Consider the following 18,523-nt stretch of genomic DNA (forward strand, 5'->3'; position numbering starts at 1 on the left):
TGGCTCTCGAGAAATAGAACTCGATCGAGTCACTCGGCCAGCGTGGCTTTGGAGCTTCAATTTTGCCCCCCCCCCTCCCCCCTATCTCCGATGGGCTATACGTACGATGTAACATTCCCTTCATCTTTTCTCTATACCCAACGTTTGGTACACGCACACATATGGGGAAACGATAAGCGATTGGCCCCTGTATCATGTATACCTTTCTCGTGAGCTTTGTTTTATCTAATCTCGAAACACGAGGCGAGCAATACTGTATCACGACATGCGTACCGTTTCATGAGTTTACGTAATTTTTCGAGGCATAGCCCTCCGTCTTATCGCACACTCGTTCTCGAGTTGGACTTGTTTTTTTTTTCCCGGATAAAGAAAAAAAAAAGAAAGAAAAAAAAAAAGCTGTATTTTCACGTACATATAAGACACAGAGCCCAAGGGCAGAGGGAAATCTCGTCACGGCCAAGAGTCACGTAAATCCAGCTACGGGTCGTATACGTGCAAAGGTCCGCAAAATTAAGCTCCGCTGGGGTAAAATTGAATAAACGCGTGCCACCACTGTATACGGCTCCGGGCGACTACGGGCTTTGTCGGCGTCTCGAGCATCAGCGAGGGAGGAAAAACTTAAACAAAAAGGCTGTACTTCAGCAGAGAACAGAGTGCAAAGTCATATCTGGACGCGAGCCGAGGCGCAGGAGGTAACTTCCTTCCGGGCTTTGGGACAAGAGGCCACAGTGCGGGGATGGAAATTTAATTTCACGCCCGATTTAATTCTCCGTTCCTATGTTTCGCGGGTGTCAAGTTTGCCGTGTTTTTCGCGTTTCGGAAGGTGACACGCATTGGATTTCCATTCTTTCTTTTTTTTTTGCCTCAAAAATGGGACTCCCCCCGTGGCCCAATTCCAAAAGGGGGGGGAAAAAAAGTTTAAAATCCGTTTCATGTCGTTAAAACTTCCCATTGTCGTAGCTGATACATTTTTCTCTTGAATATTAATATGGGCGCGTCGACATACTATCGAAATTTCAAATTAATCAGATAGCATAGGGTGTGAGTTAATTTTGCCCAAAATTTCGCGCGATGCCGCACTACGATAACCCGTATAGCGTTTTCCGGTGTTGTTACGCATAATTGAGATTTTCCAATGAATGGATTATATACGAACAATATTAAATTAACATTTGCCGCATCAAAGGACGGTAATTAATGGTATTTTCCCAGTAAACATATTTTCGTTCCGTAAAGGCATGTATACAGTGCAACGGCTAGGAAAACACGTTTGATTATGCCAGAGCGTACATACGTGTATATACATTTTCCCGTCGCGAGCACAAATAATGTAATACCCATGATCCATTCATCTTCCGAAGTCACGGGCGGACTAGACGACGGGTATAATGTCATATATCCACGAATGTGACAAAAACACGCGGTAAGTGTGTGTGTGTGTGTGTACACGAGATGAGAGACACCCTGAGCTCCTCGTCTACGGCATACAGAGCGTATTTGAGCAAAAAGCTCCAAGCCAAACGTCATATACGTGAGCGATTCCATACAAAACTCGAGATACACGAAATTGCGAAAAACTTTTTACCTTATACAATACACTTTTGGAAATACGTTCGTTCTGGAACGTATTTGTTCAGCAAATATAGGCTCACCGTGTATATTTTCATGAAATTGTAGTTGAGGTAAAAACCAAGCGACGAAAGCTCCATGCGAGAACGGCCTAAACTTGAAAAAACTTGAAAACCGTGTCACCCATTATCTTTTAGTTTACGAAAGACATAAAAACCCACGCGCCCTTTTCCAAGTGATCAAACCCGAGCTTTTTTGTTTTTTCACCGAATCTCTCGTATATCCAGAAACAGTAGCGCACACCGCTGTTGCGTAGCGATAAGCTGAATTTTCCCGAAACACGCGCGAAGGAAGGGATGAGCGCGTACATATATATACACCATCGCGTAATCGAGGTCGAGAATGTGTGGGAAGCAGAAGATAAAAAAGCTCGAGCGCCGTATAGCTATACACATGGCAAATAGAGAGAGATCCCTCGCGTGTAAGCTCGGGGAAGATTAATAAACGAAGCCCCTGCGTATAAGTGTACATACATATCCCTCGGTGGCAGCTGGAAGAGCAGTGGCACTGTTATTAAGCTGTTGCCGCGCTCGCATAATTAAACTTTTGCCAATTATTACGTACATCCAAAGGGGAAAGAAGCGCGCGCCCTCGTTGTTTTCTCCCGCCGCACAATATGGGTTTTTCTCTCGGTTGCACGCGGCACATATAGATAATGGGGGTAAGTGTTCCTTACTTGCCGGTGTGTGTGTGTCGAGAAACTTTTTTTCGTTTATTTTTATACGTTTTTGCCCCAAGTATCAGCACCGCGATCGCAAGGGCAAATATATTTAGTTGGCCTTTTTTTTTTTAGTCTAAGTATTTGCGTGGGGTATTTTCCCTAGAAGATTATAGGAGAAATATGCCCGAGCGCGAGATAAGAAGAAAAATACGTGTATGCTGAATGAGAAGATGTATACGTGGAATCGTAAAAGTTTTTATTAGAAAAGGGGGCTGAGCGAGTTAGGGAGGGCAAAGGTAGGAGAGGGATGAATATGCGATGCACCCAAACTTACAAATCATCGATAAACGGAGGGAAAACATCCCCCCCTCCCTCATATGCCGTGGTGTATTTTTTCGATTCTCAAAGGTGGTCTTGTCTTGTGTTTAAAAAAACAACTGCTCCCAGTTTTCGTGATCTCTCCAACAAGAAAGGGAGGGAAAATAAAAAAGGAAAACCGAAGGAAAAATGTCATACAACAAAGGGGGGGAGGCTTTGCAGTTCACCTGATAAATACGCGTCGGTGAGAAATCTCCGGGGTATAAGAATATAAAAAAAAATAAAAAAAGTAAAAAATAAAGTGTAGATTGTGTATACAATGCAAAGAGGAGGGAGGAGTACAAAAAGAATCCGTGTCGAATGAATGAAAAGGAAGCGTTGGAAATACCTCTCGGGGTATTGTGCATCGCGAATTACTCCTCGCCCCCGATTTTCTTTTTTTTTTTTTTCCTTTCCCTCCTCCCCCGTCGATCTTTTCGGCCTCACTTTGCATTTCTCCTCTTGCTGTATCTCGTGTGTTATTACTTTATGAAAAAAAAAAAAAAAAAAAAAGAAATAAGAAAATTAATCACACGAAACGAGCTCGAAAGGAGCGACTCCCGGGAGATTCTTCATATAAATTCGTCTAAAAGAATCCGTGTCGAGAGTCCCCCCCCCCTTTTCGTTTCCCGAGCCTTTTTTATATCAACCCTCCCGCATTCGTTTCTACATAATTAATGTAGGTCGTCGCAAGATAATTTCCGAAAATTAATAAACCGCTGCCCGTACATACGGTCACACCCCAACAGCGCCAACTCCCAACTACACCCCCCCCCCCTAGAGGGAGGCTGACGAAACTACGCTCGTACTACTCGAACATAATTATTATGCTAATAGAAAGCTCGTATCGCGCGGCAGTTTAAAGACGGCTGGGAGGGATTAAAGTATGTGTAACAGTGCTCGACGTTATTGCGATAGCGTTATCCTCACCCCCCGCCCCGAAAATTATCCGGGGATTAATAGACTCCCTCGTAATGCGACTTTAATGGCGCGGAGCCGGTGTTTCGCTCAACCGCGCTTGTTTTCCATTTTCGACACTTCGTTATGAAAATCACTTTTTATTGCTTTTTTTCTTCTTTTTCCCCCCCTCATATAATGATTGGATTGCTTTACGTCGGGACCAACGCTGCTTTAGTGCCCGTGAAACGGAGCATCCCCGGTGGTAGGGTGCGATGCACAATAAACGTCGAAGCGCATAAACCGCGTTTCAATCGACTTGCCCAACGATACGTGTGTATACCCAAGCACCCTCTTGCACCTAATTCGTATACGTACACGCGCGCGCGCGCGCGTTAAACTCGTTAATTTACCATCGGCAGCGTCAGCGGCGTACAGGGTAAATGACGTCCACTTTCGCCTCAAAACCCCCCACCCCCTTTGGGATACTTTGTTGCATATAGGCTGGAGGGTCTGCAACACGCTTATATCACTCGAGTCGCCATCGAGAGGGAATTTTGCCTCCTGCAGACCCACCTAAGTAAACGTATATTTCGTTCGTGCACACAGGGTGGGTATGAATTATAACTGTGTCATTATGCAAATGCAAAGACTAGTGCATAAATTAATCGATCGGTCCCTTCCTTCCCCTCCCCCCTTTTTTTTCTTTCATACACCCTTTGCGTTGTAAGTTATACATTATTCTCGCGTGAGGCTCCCCTTTTTTGCGGCAATTACCCGATTTCCGAGATAAAGAAAAAAAAAAAAGGATAATCGATCGAGTGGAAATTACTCTTTACGCGGTACTTGAGACGAATAATTGGAGGATTTTCACGAGACCAGCGCGCATCGCGCACCCCCTCCCATATGTTATGCACGTGAATAAAGCCTCTTACTTTAAGAGCAGAGGGAGGGGGGAGGAAAAATGTATCCGACCTTCCGATGGAATGGAATATTCAAGGCGCGAGGGCGATTTTTTTTAAGCCCCGCGCGTGCATGTGTGTGTATATACGAGGTACAGCGGGGGTCGGGGGGTGGAGAGGAAGTATATATACGTATAAGGGAGATAGAGAGAAATAGAGGCGCGTTAGTGTGAATAATTCAGTCGCGGTGCGGCAAATTTGGCATAGATCGCTGCTCCACTTCCCGTCTCGTGCCCATACCTGTATATACACATCCTTTCTGGCGGATTTTTCTTCTCACGCGCCCAAGAGGTATACGACGACACATGACGGGGGTGGGAAGGGGAAACGGAGAAATTTTTCGGAAACTTGGCGACCGGATTTATGTGCGTTGGAACGTGTATGAAGGCATACACAGATACGCGCGCGAATATCGATTTTTAAGGGGTACGTTGGGGGGAGTTTGTGTATAATGCAAAAATTGTAATTTCAAATGAACCGCCTCGCGAGAGGTGTTTCCTGGAAGGACGAGGGATGGTTTTTTTTTTCATGAAAGCTTTTATCGGCGCTACGTGTTCTTATGTGAGTAATTATGCGTGGCCGGAAAATTAGCCGATTCAAAGTATTAAGACTCCGAGGAAAGCAGTAAGGAAAGAGGGACTATGCAAACTTTGAAGAAAAAAAAAAAAAAGAAGAAGAGAAGGAAATGCTTTGCGCTCGAGTAGTCTGGGAAAGTTCTTTAATGCCATTTAAAGGCTTTTAACGGGAGCAGCATAAAGAGGAGGGGGGGAGGAGCTGGAGGAGGGTGTATTAAAAAACTATACCAAGTGAGATTGTTTTTCCTCTTTCTCCTTCTTCATTGAATTCTCAACGGGTTCAACTTTTCGAGCCAAATGAATTTTCTCGTTTTAAAAGCGAGAAAGGGAATTTTTCCTTTTTTTTTCCATTCGTTCGACAATCGGCAAGTAATCGCTCGTGTATATATACATATACGTATAAGGTCCGAAAATCTACTGCAAGAGACACTCCAATTGATTTTATCGCTGTTTGAGCTTCTTTAATTGAAATACGGGGGAAAAAATAAAATAAAAGCAGATTTTTTTCGCGATGCGTTAAAGCGAATTCAATTTTCACGCTCTTCATTTCCATCGTTTCGCTCTCTTTCAATCGAATGCAACGTTCGACCGACTATTTTTTTTTTCGAGTATTGTTGCAAATACCCTCGTATATATAGTTACGTATGAAGAGAAAAAGAAGGATTTCAATAAACGCATCGGTATGGAAAGGAAAAAAACAACACGCAATATCAGCGAAACCCTCCCCCGCGGGGAGTCATTATTCGATTGTGTATTTGAACTTTCGAACGGAAAAAATAATAAACTTTTCGGTATACGCGCACGCACCAGGGAAATAACTGGAAAGCCCAGACGAGCGCACGCGGCTTTTTAATCCGCCAGCCGCCCTCCGACAACAAACAATACCGATCCTCCGTAAGGGATGAACGAAAAAAAATACAACCCCCGAAGAAGCCGAGCACCGGCGCCCGATAACAACGAAGCCACCAGACGTGGTGCCGTCGGAAGAAAAGGCACACCCTCATCCTTTCTTAATTAATCAACCCTTCCGTTTCGACAAAAGGACGCGCGTCTATCGTTATTCTTACGTGATAAAACAAAACAAAAAAGGAGACGGGTCTTCATACATGTGAACTTGTGTGTAGAGACACCTTGCATTTAACGCTCATTAACCCTCCGACTCTACACCCCCATTGTCGTCTTCTCTTCCCTCATCCGCGGTTCCGTCCCTCGTACCCTTCCATACTTTCCTACCGATGCTGCTGTGTGCAATATATATAAGTATATACATTATTTCCTCTCGAGCTATACCAGTACGATGTATATAATACACACTCTCCCGACAAGAAGTGCTCTCTCTCTCTCTCTCCGTTTTACCCTTTTTCACTTCTATCTGTACGTATTTCACCGGCGCACTTTAATTCTTGCTTCTTTCCGTCGTTTCTCGCGCTATGTATACACACGCACACTTGTACGTATACACTCCACCAAGTCCTCCAGCTCTCCCTCGGTCCTTTTAACGTGCTCGAGATAACAGACGTATATATACGTATGTATATATAAAATAGAGTTCGGGGTCTCTGTGCTCTTGATTTTCTTGGGCCGCTTTTATCTAGCTTTGTTTTTTCTTCCCCCCTCCGCTCGATCACGAGCAGTGCCGCGCCTTATCTCGCAGAGCGTATACCATTTCATCTATGGGTATCGCTTGGGTATTACCGATTTTCGGGATCGGCGCGTGGGTGGAAATCGATTCGATACATTTTCATTGAGAATTTTTTCTGCCATATATATGGTCTCTCTCCGATGTACGAGAGGGAACGATGAAAAAGTAACTCCGTCAAAGTGGATTTATTCTTTTTTTTTTTTTTTTTTTTTCGTCAGGATTCACTTGATCATCAAAATGGAAAAAAAGCTAGCGCGAATGAGAAATTTGCCGTACATGCAAATTCGCGCCCAAAGACGAACAATTTGCATGCAAACTAGATTTCGTTTTAATGCACTTGTCGAAGTCACCGTACATTGTTGTATGTAAAAAAAAAAAAAAAAAAAAAAAAAAAAAAAAGAAACAGCTACGAAATCCAGTTGACAGGGCGACTCATTTCATCATCCACATTGTCATCGGTGGCGTATAAACTTTCCTCTCCTCTCCCATTATGCAAGCTGCACCCGATGTATGCACAACGTCCTTGGTTGTCACCGCGCGCGCGGGAAATTCCATCACCTCGACCGTATAGTTTTCTCGCACCAAAGACAAAAAGCCCGCCATTAGCCAATGTACCACCGAGCAAGGTAAAAATCGCGATCTCCTTACCTCCCCCCCCCCTCGGGTTTTTCCATCCAACCGAGTCCCCGTGTTCCGCTCCCTCCTCCTGATACCTCCCGATTATTCTCACTTCCACTCCAATGTATGTATACGAACAAATTTTTCCCTCCCCCGACCCGTTGGTCCCATCGACGATCACGTGCAAGCCGTGCGATCGGAAAGTATCGCTCATCAGCGTCTTTTCTCCGCGACCACATGTGAACGAGCACCTCGACAAACGAGCGAAAGGAGCTCAGGATCGTATAGCTTCGGTCGTCGTGCACGAAGGAGAAAAAAAAAAGCTAAACGTGGTAGGTACACGTATAGGTACCGTTAGGATGCCGTGTACGTCTTCCCTGTACAACGTGTATACGTATAGAAAGCTCCTGGAACCGCAGAGCGCTCGCTGTGGGGCACGAATTTGCCGCACACGGGCCTGTAATTACGTATAACTACGGATCGCGTCGGTGAACCAAAGGAGTTCTCGAGACCCGGCAGACTTTCCGCTATATGTATACTTATATATATATATAGGTACGCACCAGCATCGCGGAAACTCGAACTGAAGAATACGTCTATATATATATGTACGTCGAAGCGGGTTAGAAAATGCATGCGTCCGACGTATAGGGTGCACATACCATTCGCGCAATTGTCCTCGGCTTGAAATCTTACGCGGAGACTCGCCTCTGTCTCGCATTTACAGGCGGAGCTTTCCCCGTTTGCGTCTCGCAGTACCGACCTTTTATAAACCTATATGTAAATTCTGAAATTTTAATGCTGATGCTGATGATGAATCGAGGGTGAAAAAACAAAAAAAAAAAAAAATAGCTCGTGTGATTGATCTGCCAAAGATCGAGCTGACATCCTATGTACATGGTAAAGTGTACGATCACACGAAATACACGCGACAATCGAGTTGGACAAATACAATACTCTTGTGAGCTGTAGCTCGGCGTATCCTATAATTAATAGCACACAATAATCAATCCGAGTAACTCGGGTATATATATATACATACACCGTAGCTCACCTCTCGTAAAACACACACGTGTGTGGGCCTCGAATTACCGGCCATTTCCTTTTTCGTTTGATGGGCAGTATACCTACACGTGTTGAAATACACTGGCACACCAAGATCCATCGACCCAGTCTTTTGTCGACAATGGACGAGTAACAAAAAAAAAAAAAAAAAAAAAAAAAAAAAAGCAGAGTACAGACGTATATACGTATAACGTGTATTCCACGGGGAGAAGTAACATACGCGTGCGATTCCGCACATTTGCAATTAACGATCGGCGGAGAAAAATAACATCGGTGCGGCTCGGATGACTTATAATTCGCGATTAGCGGGATAGTATACAGAAGGGCTGTGATTGATTTGACGTTCGCGTGAGGTATATTGTGTATTATATACAGGCCGTACGTAACTTATATTTGTAACAGTTGATTCTCGGCCGTGTGTTAATCACCGCGTGCCCGTTATTAATTAACATCGGGGGTGTGCCCCCCTTCCTTGAGTGGCGGATCTATTAGCGCGATTGGACGCCGTGTTCGAGTGGAGTGGCGTATATTTATACGTACACCCATCGGTACGTGTCATTTCATGTTTTTCCTTTTGCATTGAAAATGAAACTTTGAATATTTTACCGATCGATGCACGCGTGGCGAGGAAAATCTTTTTTGTCAAATCGAACAAAGTGCCCTTCGTGTGCTAATTAAATTTTGTGTACGATGATAATAATCACGATATTCGGTACAGTCAACCTGAAAGCTCATACAGGATGAGACTCTCAAGAAAGCCTATACACATTATCCTCAACGACAAAGCTCCGTAATCGCGTGTACATATATATGTATCCGAGAGCTTGCAGCGCGCAATTTTCGCTCTGCCGTGCCAAGTATGCCTATCATGCGTGCAGGTACGAGTAATCGCGTAAGCTTTTTATTGCCGTTGGCGGCACGCAGCTTCGCAAGGACCAAAACAACTTTCGGCTCCTCCTCCTCCTCCCAGCGAGTTTTAATATATACGAGAGAGAGAGAGCACAAGTGGTTGTGTGTACGTATAGCTGCTCGTCAGATTTCGCGAAGACTCTCTCTCTCTCTCTCTCTTGGGGAAACTTGGCAACTCTGCCGCGTGGGCAGGCTCTCCTGTCGCGGGAGTATGGTATAATATTAGCATCATATTTCGCGTACGCTTTCCACGTGTCTCAATTGGGCTTTTGTGAGAGTGAATTTTAACACCCCGCGTATACGTACGTCCACGGTGACGTTCCCCTCGTTAGTGCGGTGAAAATCTCGCAAAAGAGAAAGACAGAGACGCAATTTTGATGCGCGCTTATACAAACAAACGAAGCGCGGAGGTTCGCGGGGGCGCGTACACCTAATTATTATCATTATTATTGTTGTATGTACCAGCTTTTGTGTGCACGAGGTTAAAGTTACTCCCGGCAACGAGCATGGCGAATAATATGGTTTCGACATTGGTGGGTCCTGATGGTTGATTCGACAAAAGGCTGTAAGCTCATTGTGTATAGGGTGGCTTTTTATTTTGTCGCGTGGAAGCGCATGCGGATGGAAAATCCGAGAGGTCGTTCTTGCAGCTGTATTTTGCGATCGTAAAAAATGCTGTTCTCGAGTAACTCGGCTTGTCTTTGAATTCAAGACTTGTGTGGGTAATGACATCAGGAGCATTGTACAACAAATGAGAAGGACTGAGATGATTTCGGAGTTTCTTCAAGCTATTTCATTGCGATAAAAAGTCCCATTAGTGCCTTTTTTTTGGACTACATTGCAACCAAGTGATTTGAAAATAAAACAAAAGTTTACCGAGTATATACACGAGTCAACATTTTTATTTCCCTTAAAACAATATTTTTATGGCAATTTTTCTTACGCTTTTATTGATTTTTTAGTTATCTTCAACGACTCTTTGAAACACGTTCGTACCTTTTCCCTTACTTTACAAACATTTGAAAAGTATTTAAATTTATTACAATAGCTCATCATATTTTCTTTGTTTTTTTTTTTATTTTTATTTATTTTTTTTTTTTTTTTGTTTTTTTTTACGACTAGCAAAGCATATTTTCACAGCTAAGCTCCATGAACTAGATTTTTGAATGATATTATTGTACCGCGAAAAAACGTTAACTTCGAAGGATACACATTTATGGCACACTTGTATTAAGAAAAAAAAAAAAAACTTTACGCTCTATTTTTCTTTTTAACTGGCGCAACGTAAGTACCATATTATCAATGAAAATTGATAGGTATACAACTCTCCAGAGCGTAACTTTAACATTAACGCGCCCCTTAAACCTGTACGTATAATTGCCGAGACAAAACTCGGTGTATATAATATTGTACTCCGATTGTTCAGCCGCAAGGGCTTCGAGGGGCATTAAATCACAACGCAATGACATCCATTTTCAATTAACCGTTTCACCGCCCGGCTGTACAATCAGCACTAAATGTCCCTAAATTGAAAATTTCGTCTTGATTTATATATACTCGAGCAAAGGTATAATTATACATGCACTCATTGTTCGCGTGTATTCTTAGAAACGAGCCTTGCAACGACAGTATAATTGCACCGCGCGTTCCCACTGCTCCTCCGTGATTTGCTCGTCACGCGTAATTTTCATTTACCATGCCTAAAATATACATTTCTACAAGTAACACCCGCAACCTAGTTGCAGTGCCGGCGTTTTACGAGCCTAAAACAACGTTACACGCGCATACAGAGATTTAAGTACAAAGCACTTTGACGCCCACCTTTGTTAATCCTTTTTTTTTTCATTCCCTTCGAAGAACGCGAGCTGATTTCAAACGGCGGTCGCGCTCGTGCGATGCAAATGCTTTATTTTTTTTTATTCTCTCCATACCCACTCGCATCTGATAAAAGTGAATCTGTCGGTGTGACGGGTGATAAGAGCGCGGCGAGCGCGCAGTGTCGGCCCGATTTTTGTGCAAATACGTTATAGATATACACGTGTCAGTGTAAGCGCGCGAACGGTGACTAACGACGAACAAGTGACTAATGAGTGATTTTTCATTTGTATGACTGTGCACTGGGAAAAACGCTGTTGTGAGTACAACATGGACTGTTATGGCCGTGCAGCATCGGGCGCTTTTAGTACAGGTATTTTTTAATTTATGCGACGTGTGGCCTTGTCTTGCGATTTGCTTTTTATCGTCTTTTCTTATGGTTATAGGCATCAACTGGTTCGTATAGGAGTGGTTAATGCTTTTTTTTTTCAAAAAACTTTGAGCTTTAAATTGCAATCAACCCTGAGTTCATAAGATTCGGTTTATGAACTAAGTAACTTCACTCAAAATAATTCACAGCATCGATTCCTTGAAGATGTACTAATAGTTGCAGGAATTTCAGTAGTAATTTGGTGTTTTACGAGAAGATTACCTGCACAAGCAACATTTTTGTGTTGAAAGCCATATTAATGTGGCTAAATGGGTGAACAATTTCTTTTTTTTTTTTTTCTAATCAAGGGGACAGTGACTTTCTAGGCCCAGGGGGCGAAAAAGAAAAATTATGGTCATTAAAAAAATGGAATTGGTAACATTCGTTATTTTTCACATTTTCATCTAAAAGCTCGAAAAAGCAACAATTATTTTTTGTTAGCGGAAAATTTTTTAGTAACCATATCAAATTTTTATTTATTAAAAAATTTCAGGAAAAATTCGTTGGAAAGTCTAATGGAATATTAATTTTGAATGCCAAAAAAATGTGAGTGCTGTGTATAGATTTAGGGCTCAATCATATTTATTATTTAAAGAAAAATTGACTATTTTATTGGACAAAAAAAATTGTTTTATTAATTAAATAAAATTGCTGTATTTGATTGACGTATTTCAAATAATGTACTTAAAAGAACAAGTTAATTTTTTTGTTTGAACCATACCCAACATCTTAAATGTTGTATTTCAAATAATGTAAATAAATTTTATTTTATTTTAGCTAAAATTTCAACACACAGATAAAATAACAAATATGTTATTTATTTACATTTTTCATTCATATAAAGCAAGTATTCAAATAACTTTAATTGAAGTATTGCAAATTATATTAAATTTCAACTTCGTTAGATACAGCTCATCTCTGGCACTAATTAAAATTTTCGCTCTAGTAAAACATGTACAGGGTTCGGGCACCACCGTATACGCTAGACCTTAGTTATTTTTTAATATTATAAAAAGATTAATTTGAACCATTGCAATAAACGCACTTTGGCGCTCATTTTTAATATCCGTATCAAAGTCGGGTGTCATTCGGCAACGCGAAAATTGATTTTCGCACGACCTGTTAATGAAATATGCAGGCAAAAAGAGGATTGCACGAGAGTATAACCTCATATTGGTTTCCTTTTTAAGTACACACACGTGTATACGTTAAAGGCATGCTCGATCATCCATTAGGCTGCTTTAATTTAAAAAAGTTTTTTTTCTTTTTTAAATGTGCAGACGCATACGAAAATAATTATCACTTAACTTTATTTGTATTATTTCGCATCGCATGATAAACATTTTTTAATTACTTTGAAAAAAAAAAAAAACAAAAAAAAACATACAAAAGAAAAAAATTTCTCATATTCCACGTTAATAAAGTTGGAAACGAAATGCTTCAGTGCAGCGACGAGAAAAGCTTAATAAAATCTCTTCGTTCACCAGGGCAGAAGTATTTAAAAAATCCTCCTCCAAGCTTGTTTCAACATAGATATTCCTTTGTACGCATAAACATTTTCATTAATTTCGAAATAACTAAAGGACCGTTGTTTATTTAAAAAAAAGGCTCCTCGTTTTCCAAAAAAATGTCACGAGTTTTGCCGCGATGCGCTAAAAAACGTACTCAGCGAGCGTGTATACGTTTCATATTTTTTTGTTGTTTTTTTCGCGTCCCAGTCCCGCAGATGCGACTGCCGGCCTCTCTAATGTAGAGTTGAAGCGGCCCACCGCAACAACGCGAAGGCTTTTTCCGCGACTCGAGAAATTACGCCCGTATATTTTTTTTACCCTGTGTGGCCATGCGTAGGCCATTTTAATGGGAATTGACGAGTTCTGGGACGAGCGGAGATTGAAAAAAAATTTAAAAAAAAAAAAAGGATCGACGGGAAATAAGTACATGCAGCTCGATGCAGTGTCAAATTAAGTCGCGGGCGAGCACACGCGGTGAAATCCATCAGAGTGTTCGTTATGCTTTGTACACATAAGCTCCAGCATTGCGTTTATTTCATCATAATCATATTTTGCTATTTCAACGCAGAGGTGGATGGGGGAAGAAGAAAATTCGATAATTGAAAAATGCTTGCGAGTAAAACTAAGAAAGTACCTTGGGCGTCAAAAGCAGGAATTGTCGTACACGTAAAGAGTCCCCAATGGCGTATCACAGGTATTCACATTATATAGCGTGCACGAAAATTAATAATAACTCTCGAGACGCCATAAGTGTGCATACTGGGAAAATCAAGTGTGCAGCGCCGAGAGCTGTTGACTACACCCGCGGCTAATCAATTGTGTGGTCTAGAGTAAACGCGCACTTGTACTTGTGTACATACGTGTATTTGTACAAATGGTTTTGAAAATCGTGCCACGCACTTGTGTACATGTATTTTTCTCTGGACTCGCGTGTCCACTCGATCGTTCGATAATTGTTAAAAAAAAAAAAAAACAGCGTCCCCCTCCGCAGTTCAAGTAGTGATTTATCGGCTCGTCGAAGCTAGTTTGCACCGCGGTGCACGCGATCCGAGTTGTAAAAGTACACCCCCCCTCCCCGTGCTCTCACCCTCCTCATTCACGAGTCTCCGTTGCAAGCCACTCTACAAGATTATTATTGCCGTTAATGTCTTTAATTTAAAGAAAAAAGAGGGCTTGTTTTAGAAAACGTTTGAAAATCCACGTGGCAAGTGAGGAAAAGAAAGAAGAGAATAGTACTCACCCGCAGCCATAATCGCGTATCTCCGGTGACCTCGAAAATCCTAGGCGAGAGAGAGCGAGCCTCGCTGCAACAACAACAAACACCCACACGCGCACAGCAGCAGCAAAGTACAAGAGAGCGTGTGTGTCCTCGGAACGGCTCTTCAATGATTCACATCTCCGAGGTCCCAGCACCCCGGTGTATAGGTATTGTATGTATATGTGCACACAAACGGAGATCCTTACTCTACGGTGGGTATATACACACAGGCTTAAAAGTCCGCCGCGCAAGTGCACGGACCCGAGCGTTAAATTATAAACGCTGGATCCCCTTGGACCGGCAATCGATACCAACACTCCCCCTTCTTCTCAATCACCACAGCCGGCACCTTTGGCTGTGGATGACGATTTCTTTTTTTTTTTTTTTTTTTTTTTTTTTTCAAATGTTTTTCAAGATTATACAAAAAAAAAAAAAAAAAACTTTCACCTACATAAAATATATACACAACACTAAAAACGGCACATGCTGCAGAGCGGCTCAGATGCACCGGTATACCCCACCGTACGCGCGCTCGCCCCCTACTGATTCATCATCCACTGAGGGAGAGAGAGCGCGTACAATGCCACATACGTATACGCGTGTATATACACCCCCTACGCACGCGGCTTTTCGCCCGTGTTGTATAATACGCGACGCAGTGTATACCGCCCGCTAAATCCGCACGCACCCTCATCGATTTCTCTCCTTTTTCTCCCTTCTTTCTCTCTCTCTCTCCACCCTCCCCCTTCTAATTCGTAAAAGAAGGGCGGCAGTGGTGTATGTGCATGGTATAGCACGGACACCCGAAGAGCAGAGAGAGAGAACAAAAAAAAAAAAAAAAAAATAGAAGGAAGGAACAGGGAAAACTCCTCAAGAGCCAAGGACAAAATGTTTCACAGACGCGCGCGCTCGTGTGTCTACCGGCCACATGCGGTGTGTGGCTTAAACACACGCGTACACTTTTCCCGGCTTTTCCACGCGCTAATGGAATGCGTTTTTTTTTTGTTTTTTGTTTTTTAGGCACCACAGTTGGGAAAGAATACAAAAAGAAAAAAACAGTCCCGAGATCCTTTGGTCTTTTCCCACAGCCTATATATTATCTTCACCCCCCGCAAAACGCGCCGACATCTCCTTGGACGGGAGTTTATAATATCCACCGCACGAGTCTCGTTGTTTTCCCCTGTAGCTCTCTCGATCCTTTGCTCCTGTAAATTCCCTTTTTCCCCCCTTATCGATCGCAATTCCACACCCCCACCCTTCCCGAGACCGGCTACACTTTGCCCGAGAGTTACGAGTCCCGTAAGAATCCTCTCTTCTTTTTTTTTGTCTCGGCTTTTCTCCCGTCCTTTTTTTGTCCTTGCCACGCAGATCGGACGCCAAAAGTAAGAGAGATCCTTTCCTTTTTTTTCTTTGTCGCCGATTTTTTTCGTTTTTGTTTTTTTGGCGTCACAAGCTTGAAACTGCTCGATTAATGTACACGTACATGAAAGAAGATCGGTATGGTCCTCCTGCCACTACGCAGTGGCGTCCTTTCGATTTTCGATCGAAGCGCACGCCAGAGGCGATCCTCTACCTAATGTACAAATGTGTAAGTATACACGCTCGTCGGCGATACAACCAAACTATGCCCCATACATGACATACGATGCAAGTACCGTTGTAACCGAGCGCGTGAACGAGAGTATACAATAGCTAACGAGTGAAAAATTTGCACACGCGATCGCAGTTGATCAAGTAGGTATGTATATACACGCCAACACATGGGGAGAAAAAAAAAAGAAAGATTTTTTAGCCGTACGATGGTGCAATTGGATGCGATGTTGCGCTCGCGGCGTCTCGGAGTCGACTGGCGCTCGCTCCGTTCTCCGGTTTACGAGAGCGCGGGGGCACAGCGTAAACATATATATATACGCGCATACCCACTTGTACACTTTGAATATGTGGGCTCTCGCAGGTATTACGATGGATGGATAATAATAATATAGGCCACGGCGCAAAGCAGAGCATCAGATCGGTAAAATATTATGTTGCGCTTCCGCTCGAAAAACCCCGGCACATCGTTATAACAGCTGTTTGGGTTGCTCTTCCGTCTCTATGTTATGTTGCATGTATATATACGTGTGTATTTCGAGCGAATGCAGGGGCTAAAGTAAAGTTTGCAGAAAACAGGAGGACGAGAGAGGATCGGTTAGCTCCTTCTCTTCGGGTGTATGGTCGTACCCTACGGCTTTACACGGACTCATCCACTCGCTTGATCCGGAGTATATATATATATAGGTACTTACCTGCGAGAAGGTTTTACAGCCCGGAGATATACGGCCTTCTTTGCGGACCAAGTTTCCCACAGAGCGCTACACACCTTTTTCCTTTCTTTTCTTTTCTTTTTTGTTTTTTTTTTACCTCTCCCCACTTGTCCCTTTGGGCACCCATTGGTTTTTCGGTTTTCCGTGCCCCTGCAGCCAAGGAATTTTCCAGCACTATACACTTCCGGAGGCGGTGCCTTTTGCTCTTTGTTTACACCACTCGGGGAAAACTGCCGAATATCGCTCAGCGTTATTTTTTCGCGAATCGGTGTACAGTAAACACATAATAATATAGTATAGTGGGGGGATTTCCGGTTTTGAATCGGCAAGTGCGCCGATCTTGTTTTTATCCTCATAGCCGATCCGAGAGATGACACGCATGACCCGTGTACAAATATAACAAAAAAAATTACGTCACCGGCCGCCTTGGTATACATATGTATCTATAGAAAGCGTTGTTGTTACATTGCAAGAAAAAAAAAAAAAAAAAAAAAATATATAGATGCCACCGATAGTAGCCGTGAGCATAATGCGTGCATTTGCAAATGCGTGTACCTATCTATATTACAACGACGTCACGGCGATAGTCACGCGGGATTACCTGCGCTCTCTGCGTGACCTTGTGCCACTGTTTTTCAGCCTTTCTCTCGCTCTCGTGTACGTGCATATGGTTTTTAAAGATGCATTATGGAATGTATCTTTTTTGCGTTAAAGAATTTTTTTTTTTACGAGAGGTTGGGTGACCAATTTTTTTCTTTAAAAATATCAAGTATACTATGATCTTAATTTTTATCCGTATACGGTTAAGACGACGCCCGGCGTGTCTGGAAAGCCATCGTGCACCGCAAAAGTGAAAGGCGCGAGTTGTGCGTACGACATGTAGTACATTTTTAAAAGTTCACATCACGTTTTTTCGTGGGTATTTTCAATTGTTGATTCTAATTGAAAGAATATCTTTTTGTTTTTTTTTTTTTTTTCAGCACAAACTTTAATTTATCGATGATCGGGGGAAAAATCACACATCGTATACCGATCGGTGATTTTGTAATAAAATTTGACCATACGTGCATTGTATACATTCCATACAGGTAAGCGTGGAATTTACGAAGAGCCGTGATATTAGACACGTAATATTAGATACACGACGCGGCTCCGAAATTCGCATTCTTTGACGAAACTATGTCTTTGATGTGCCATTGGAGCAACGCGTACGATCTATCAATCGGATATTTTTTTGTTCCTTTTTCCCTCCTCGTCACTGAAATTTAGTTTGTGCAATAAAATTTCAAAGTTTACATGAAATTGTGATTTCGAGACAATTTGGATGTTCGTGCAGCAAAGTTTACCACCCTAAAATTGAAATTGGCAAATTACTGTAGCTCGCGAGTTTGTTACATGGAATTAGTTTCTAATGATTAAACAGCTTTTGAGCACATGAACGAGGGAGTTTTCATGTAATTTTTCGAGTTCCAAGGTTTCAAGTAGTGCATCCACAAAAAGACAAAAACGAGACACCTGCGCTTTAGAAATTAAGCTTGAAAAGAGCGTAGTTTTATGGAAAAAAGGAGGTAGAACAAAAATGTTTTATTTTATTTTTTTCAAGATCCAAAATAAAAATTCAGCCTACATGGACTTGAAAAAAAAAAAAAAAAAAAAAAAAGGTATGCCATCCCCCTGTGATTACAGCTCAAAATTATAGAGTCCGACAGAACTCGAAAAACCGCAGTTAAAAGTAGAAGCTTTGGGAAATGTAATCCCTTAAAAAAGCCGGTCCCGAAAAAAAATGAAAAATTCAAAAAGGGGGGAAAAAGACACCACGGCGTTCATATACAACGCGAGGATCACGTGTGTGCAGTTCACAAAAGAGAAACTGGAAATTCATGCGAGCGTA

At 42.3% G+C, this 18,523-nt stretch overlaps 1 protein-coding gene across 1 annotated transcript in view; it reads right to left on the reverse strand.

Annotated features, from left to right (window-relative positions):
* LOC149374228 (podocan-like) overlaps positions 1-16,177 on the reverse strand; it is a 45,207-nt gene extending 29,030 nt beyond the window's left edge. Inside the window, exons 1-2 of the mRNA XM_089594438.1 lie at positions 16,128-16,177; positions 14,312-14,700 (exon numbers count right to left, since the gene is read on the reverse strand). Of these exons, the coding sequence (XP_089450564.1) occupies positions 14,312-14,321 (10 nt within the window). The 5' untranslated portion in view covers positions 14,322-14,700; positions 16,128-16,177. The remainder of the gene's footprint in view (positions 1-14,311; positions 14,701-16,127) is intronic.
* Positions 16,178-18,523: the final 2,346 nt, after the last annotated feature.

Source organism: Copidosoma floridanum, unplaced genomic scaffold (genome assembly GCF_036245765.1).
Source record: "Copidosoma floridanum isolate Cflo_tuat_1 unplaced genomic scaffold, Cflo_Japanese_pri ptg000021l, whole genome shotgun sequence".
Taxonomy (NCBI): domain Eukaryota; kingdom Metazoa; phylum Arthropoda; class Insecta; order Hymenoptera; family Encyrtidae; genus Copidosoma; species Copidosoma floridanum.